Raw genomic sequence first — 7,763 nt, forward strand, 5'->3', positions numbered from 1 at the left:
AGACGCAGTCATTGGTATATAGAGAGAAGAGAGTGGAGAGAGCACAGGGCTTTGTGGGGCCCCTGTGTTAATTATACAGGTATCTGATGTGATTCTGCTTAGCTTCACCTGCTGCTTCCTGTCTGTTAGGAAGCTTATGATCCATTTACAAGTGTGTTCAGGTACCACTAGCTGGTTTAGCGTAGTTAGAAGAATGTCTGGAATGCTCTACAAAGTCTACAAAGAGGACCCTTGTGTAGGTCTTTGGAGACTCAAGATGTTGTAGAATGTGGTGCAGAGCCATATAAACAGCATCATCTGTTGATCTATTTGCTTGGTATGCAACTTGCAAGGGGTCTAACAGCGGATCAGTGATGGTTTTCAAGTGGGACAGCATGAGCCTTTCAAAGGTTTTCATGACTACAGATGTTAGAGCAACTGGTCTGTAGTCCTTCAGTTCCTTGATGGTGGGCTTCTTCGGCATTGGGATGATAGAGCATTTGAAGCAAGAAAAAACATAGCACATCTCTAGCGATTTATTGAAAATCCGGGTGAAGATGGGGGCCAACTGGTCAGCACAGACTTTTAAGCAAGAAGGAGTTATCTTGTCTGGGCCTGGAGCTTTTCCTGGCTTTTGTCTGTGAAATAGGTCTTGCACTTCATATTTGATCAGAATGCTTCATGTGTCCCAAAATACGGTAACCATATTGTGTTTAGAGCTCACAACTGAGAATACCCTTTATACTCTTTATATCAGCTCCACTGTCTGTCTTTCTGCTTCTAGGCAAAGTTCAAAGGACTTGTTAAAGTTTTTAAAGCCCTATATCACTTCAGATTAGGTTACCTTAAATATAACCTTTTTCCATATATCCACCTGGGAATTCAGATCAGCACTAGCCTTGCTGTCAATATCATTTTGGAAGATTAATCTAATCAACTTGTAGCTTTTGAGTGGAGAATCATAACACTTGATCGTCTTTGAATATGGAAAATCTGCTTTTACACATTACTTATATATTGTAGTTTACTTTATTGTCATTGCACCTTGTGCAACAAAATTAAATGCTATCGTCAGTGTACATCATACATAAGAAAACTATAAAAATAAAACAAATAAAACAAAAACACACATCCTTCACATGCTGTACAATTGAATTGAAAACCCCTAATACTGCATTAATATTACACTATTCAGTAGAGTTCAGTATATTTACTGCTCGGGGATAGAAGCTGTTTTTCAGCCTATTTGTCCTTGTTTTTATTGACCTGTACCATCTGCCAGATGATAACAGTTAAAAAAAAAAAGGGTGCCCAGGATGAGATGGATCTTTAAGAATGTTTTGAACTTTCTTAAGGCAGCGGGAGCTATAAAGCTCTTCCAAAGAGGGGAGAGGGCAGCCAATGATCCTCTGGGCAGTGATATTAAGCCTCTGGAGTACTGTCCTGCCTGCCACTGTGCAATTAGCAAACCATAAACAGGTGCTGTAAATTAAAATGCTCTATAGTGCAGCGGTAGAAGGTCACCAGCAATTTTTCATTCAGTTGTTGTTTCCTGAGAACTCTCAGGTAGTATAATCTCCACTGGGCCCTTTTGACCAGAGCTGCAATGTGAGTAAACCATACTGTGATTTAGTATTGGCATGATATGTACCAGTGAAAGTTTTAAACATAGTGCATGGCTTCTTCTTTGTGCAAACTCAGCCAATAGATCATTGGTTAAAAGAGCATTATTTAGTCCAACGTATGAATCCAGACCTGTCTATGGCTCCCAGCCTAATTTGTGACATACCTTAGGTTTGCTGTGATAAGGTTTTCGTCCTTTGTTTTTGTTTGTATTGGTTGCAATATGTTTTTGTTAGTTACAGTTACATTTTTAATAGATAAATTACACAGCTTTATGACTACATTTACTATTTCTCTGGAACAAGAAATATACATTAACAACAGTTGGATAAATATATGTGTTCTAGTCAACCCTGTAAAATGTTTGGATGATGAGATGAATAAATTGATGATGAGTAAAGCTAATTTCTCTTTCTCCCATTTTTTTTTCTTTAGGATCCAATTGCCAACAAGTGAGGAATTGGGGACAGGGTCATCTTCTGGACACAATGCAGATAGACTTCAACATTTCTATCCATGGAGTCTCTGACTGGATGAGGTTGCTGCTATCCATGTTTTGGTGCCATCACCACTTTTAAGAAGCTGTAGTTTGAAGGCTGTCTACTGCTTCTACCTTTCACTGGAAGTATCTAGGGTCATACAAGGCTATAAGTGGAAATCCAACCCTTACAAAATTGCTTCCCTTGGAAAATCTTCACAATATTTTCTTTCCTTCTCAGATAAAGGTCTCTGTATTCTTAGGGACAGGTAAGCTCTTACCTCTCCAATTTAGAGTTTTCTCTCTTGTGGAATTTACTGGCTTCAGTGACTGTTAAAGAGCCATTCTCTCTCGTGTAGGTGGCTTTTAATATTTTTTGTTTTCCCAAAGGAGAAAATAAGCACTACTTTCAAAAATGGACTTTTCACTCCACTCTGCCTCTTTCGCCTTGAAGGTGACCTTATTGTTGGGATCCTTTCTCAGCCTCTGTCTTGGCCTTGAGTTTATGGGCCTTCCAAATCAGTGGGCTCGTTACCTCCGCTGGGATGCAAGCACAAGAAGTGACCTAAGCTTCCAACTGAAGACAAACATCTCAGCTGGGCTCCTTCTCTACTTTGATGATGGTGGTGTCTGCGACTTTCTCTGTTTATCCCTGATGGATGGACGCATTCAGCTGCGATTCAGTGTAGACTGTGCTGAGGCTACAATTGTTACAGAAAAGCAGGTCAATGACAGCAATTTACATTTTTTGATGGTTAGTCGCAACCATCTCCGGACAGTTATGGTTCTTGATGGTGAAGCCAAACCTGGTGAGGTACGTCCACAACGTCAGTATATGAATATTGTTAGTGACCTCTTTTTGGGAGGTGTCCCATCAGATATTCGTCCTGCAGCCTTAACCCTTGAGAGTGTCCTGGGTGAGCCACCATTTAAAGGATTTATCATGGACCTGAAATACGGCAATTCAGAACCTCAGCTTCTGGGACACCAAGGAGTCCGCCTGGACATGGAAGGGTTGTGTACAGAGAATCCTTGTGAAAATGGTGGAACTTGCTTTCTTCTGGATGGTGAACCACAGTGTGATTGCTCAGCCACTGGATACGTTGGGAAACTCTGTTCTGAAGGTAAGACTTCTTCCTGAAGGATTTTTTGTACAAAAATGTCTGACTGGCCACATTTGTCTCCTCATTTTAGGAGTTTCAACATGCTTAATCATCTCTGAAATAAAAAGAAGAATATGTGATGCTAGTTTAGCATGCCAGCTCATAAATCATGATTCTGAAATGTTTGCCAAACATTATTAGCTTGGTCATTAAACATTTCCTATATTCTCTGGTTTGGTCAAAGATTGCTTTATACACATATTATCCTGGGAAAAATAGTCATTGTCTTTACTGAAATGAAAAATGGGGCAAAGTGTTTATTAAAGAAATAAGTAACTTATCTTAACATATTCCTCTGTCTAAAATAAGTTATAGTGGTTAAAGCAAAGACCAGACACTCTTTGAATGCCTTACATGACTGAGAAACAAAAAAGAGTAAGTATGACTTGTATTCATTCATTCATAACAGCATTTAGATCGTAAATGGTTAGCTGAAATTCTGCCATAGTGTTTTTGAGTAACATTTTTGAGTTGTTTTTAACTGTTCAAGCCAGGTTGAAGATGGAAGAATGATTATATTGTCTTGGACTGGGTGAGAATCTTTAATGTATAAAACAAACATTGAAAACATAAATTTAATTTGCAGTGTAATTTGCTCTTGTTTGCTGTTAGTATTCAACTGTTTCATTGTATGATTAAAATGCTTCCTTTCTTTTCACTTAACTCCCCAAGTTTTCTCCTATGTAATTTCCAGGGAAAGTTAAGTCCTTCAGAAGTCTAATCCAGTTCTGAATCATGGATATATCCTCACTTTGGCTTTGCTGCAGGTTGCTCAAGAACAAGAAAAAGAATTCACCTCCACTCTACACAAAATAAATGCTACAGAAGGTATCAGTGGGAGAAACCAAATCAAGTTTGAGTTCTACCAATAAATGAGTGTATTGCGAGATGATTCTGAATTCCTTTTGTAGGTTTTCTCCAGCTTGATTGATCTCGTTTTATTGGACAACAGCATAAACCGTTCTGAGACAGACTGGGAATGATAGTAGTTGTAGTTCAACTCAATTAGAAATGAATTAATTCAGATAATTTTAGTAACATCTTCTGTTTCTCTTCTCTTGAAACATTTTTTTGTTTTGGGTTTTGGGGTGCCAAGAAGTATCCTGTTTTGGGAAGCAGGAATGTCTTTCATTTCCAACGATCCTTGACACTTATTATCCTCCTTGAGGTATTAAATAGTTTCACACCATTTCTTATTTCTTGGATTTCTGTGTTGATTTGCAGCTGGTCACTGGTTTTAGCTGGGAGTTGATGGGACTCAATCAATAGTTCCTGTTTTAATAGCTAAATGCAGTGCATAGTTGTTGTTTTTTTTAAAAAAAAGATTCTCTCAACTGAATTCAAGCCATTACTCGACTATTGATTGATACCTGTGTTTCCGGATGGCAAAACTACAAGAAGCTCATTTATTCTGTGGACAAGGAAAGGATATATAAATAAATACTTAGCCAGCCCCACCAATACTAAAGTTTACACATTCCATTTACAGTATCACAGATTCATTAAGGCCCAATGCAGTTCCATTATGCATAAAGTGCATAATGAAATCTTTTATAGAAATACTTGGTAAAATTCTACAAGAAACAACACAGATGCATGGATTTTGGAAACAGTTTTCACGCAGTACTTGATATTATGCACCATGTAAACTTGGAAAGCTCTTTGGAAGATTTTTCCTGGATTTAGCAATTTTTAAATCCCTCCCTGTTACTATCACTTCCATTATTGCACAGAAACGAAAATGACAGCAATTATTGCAGGTCCTTTGGTGCTGTCATCACCTGTTCATATAGACAAATGAATAATTGTTAGGATTAGTAGAGGATATCTGGATGATGAGTGGGGATCTGATTTTCATTGTCATCTATAATGCAATGGTAAATTGAAGAACAGATTGGCAATGGGTCATTGTGAGGTTCAGATAACTTAACAGCTATCCAACTATGCCAGGTTTTGCAAACATGCAAACCTCCAGATTTAACACTTAAACATAGATATTGTTTTCAAAAACTATTTTTTAAGTAGATAGTCAAAAATTAAGCATTAGAAGGTAGTATTTACTGTTAACTAATGCAAATCTTAGTGCTGCAATTGGAAGTAAAGATTTATCATCCAATAAGTGCTTTCCAGAACCAGAGATTTCCCCCCTTTTTGCTCAGCTTGTCTTTTAAAACCTTTTTCATTTTTTTAATCTAAATATTGTTTCCTCCAACAATAACCCCATGATGTTGTGAAGGATTAAAATGATGGTGGAGCTGACAAAAGAATTGCACTTATTGTGGCAGCAAACAAACAAAAGGAAAAATTGTGTGTGTTACGCGTCTACCAATACTAATGAAAAGCTCCACTCCAAGAACTCTTGGAAAATTAAAAGCTTCTGATTAACTGTCCTAGCTTTGCTAAAGAATCCTGGAAGTTGGTGAAAATGCTGGAATTCCAGTTGAGATTCCCATTTTTTCTCTTAAATTACCATTCCCTGAGGAGAGGAAATATTAAACCTTTTAAATCAGTGTTGCAAATGTGCTCACATGATCCAATTATCATGGCTTTTCAAGCGAAGTCCAATAAGACTTGTGCATTTTGTTTTCAATGCACACGCAAAATCTTCTACTGGCTGAGTATGCAGCTGGCACAGGATTGGCCCAAGACAGAGTGCTGCCTAAGGCACAGTAGTCAGTGAAGTCACCCACCCAAGGTACATAGATTACTCAGAGTTGGCAAAATTATTCTGGCAAACGAGAGAAAATCTACCAACTACCATTTCTGGCAGTAGTAATGAAATAATAACAAAATAAATAATTAACACTGCTATCTTTTTATGACATCCAAAATCTGCTGCCTGAGGCAGCTGACTCATTCAGGCTAAAAGTAAGGCCAGCCCCACAACTGACATCAAACACAAACTCTTCAATTCTCAGTTTCCTCTGGAGATTCTCCAAGAACATATAGAGCAAAGAATTATAATAGAAAAATTCCTTGTATCTCTTCTACCTATTTTCTACCAACATCTGAATAATTCTGTAGTTTTCTAAGATCAGTCTGATGCCAGCAGGGATTCAAGTTTTCAGGATGGTCACACATGCCAGATTTTAAAATAGCACAGGAACAAGAGTACTTTCAGAACCCTACTGCTATTCACCTAGGTACTGTTGAGATGAGGTCTCACTCTTACTTAATTGTGACAAAGATATTATGCTATATAACATCAGAGTATTTTCTTAGATGTGCCGTGACAGTGACAGAGCTAGTAATGTTGATTGTTAAATTAATAAATCTGTTTCATGTCATGTGTATACATAGTTCAAGAACTACAATTTTCCAACCAATGTCTAGACTAGGAGATGAAGAACTTGTGTCTTCTAGTTGTCTTACATTTCAAATCCAGCAAGTAACTAGTGTGGAAGTTGTCATTCAGAACTTTGGAAGAGCACCAGTTAGTTTGCCCTGATGGAGACCAATTCTGCACTTCCCAAGTTACACATGGTATGAAGCATGGAAAATGACACTGATATCCTTCGCTATGTTCAGAAGAGAGATTTCTACTAAGAACAATTTAAGGAGATACATCAAACATGCATTATTTTTATGGCTTCCCTGGGTTTTTAAGGTGGGGCTGAGTGAAAATTTTGCTAAGAATTTGCATTGAGCTCCTCTGATAGTAACAGTACCATATAGCCAACCTTACTACCCACTTCACAAAGCAACATCTTAAAACCTCCTTCTTCCCACAGGGGTTGTTTCTAAACAAATCCTGAATAGGGGCCTGATTGCACTTCTTTCCTTGATTGCAGAGCAAGATTTCCTGGGGATGCTGCCTCCGGAATGACAGTGGAGCTTGTTACTCTATAATTATCCCACTTTTGACTATGGAGTGAACAGATTTCTCTGTGCTCCATTAAAGGAAAAGAAGTAGCCAGGTTATTATAGCCAGGACCTATCTTCCACCTGACCCTCTGGCATGGGCATGGCTTCCTGTTCCAGATGGGCTTGATGGCAGCTGCTTGACTTTTTCTTGCAGGCACACAATGCCCTGTTATCACCTTCCTTCAATTTTATGACACTAATAACTGTTCTGGCACAGCTCCAGAGCTTGATGGCTGTTCTTAATTTACATATATTTTGTAATCAAAAAACAAATGAACATGACCATAATATTTGCTTCTACTTCCATTTTCTTGATGAATGAATATGAATTGCTGTTTTTAAAAATGCAGCAGAGGTTTAACAGCCCCTGGTTTCCTCTGATTTTTGCCCTGTTATTACAGGTTGAGATTGAGATGACATGGTGCACATTAAGTTTTTCTAGCTCTGATCCCAAAGCTTGGATTACAATTAAGTCATAGTAATAAAGAATCATAAACCAAAAGTAAAAAAGAGAACAATATGAAGTTGTTGTGGTTGGTGATATTACTTTTCTGTAACAATTCATACAGCCTTTTCCATAACATTATTTCCTATCCCAGTTTCTGGTGATTCTTTCTCATTTCACTGCTGATAGAATTAAGAAGGGATGGAATGAT

General features: G+C 37.9%; 1 protein-coding gene across 1 annotated transcript; it reads left to right on the plus strand.

Moving 5' to 3' along the window:
* Positions 1-2,495: 2,495 nt before the first annotated feature.
* LOC131187809 (neurexin-3-like) lies at positions 2,496-7,077 on the plus strand. The gene is made up of 3 exons (XM_058162459.1): positions 2,496-3,204; positions 3,938-4,071; positions 7,035-7,077. Exons 1-2 carry the CDS (start codon positions 2,496-2,498, stop codon positions 3,973-3,975), a joined length of 747 nt encoding a protein of 248 aa, XP_058018442.1. The 3' UTR covers positions 3,976-4,071; positions 7,035-7,077.
* Positions 7,078-7,763: the final 686 nt, after the last annotated feature.

The sequence above is a fragment of the Ahaetulla prasina genome, chromosome 1 (genome assembly GCF_028640845.1).
Source record: "Ahaetulla prasina isolate Xishuangbanna chromosome 1, ASM2864084v1, whole genome shotgun sequence".
NCBI lineage: Eukaryota > Metazoa > Chordata > Lepidosauria > Squamata > Colubridae > Ahaetulla > Ahaetulla prasina.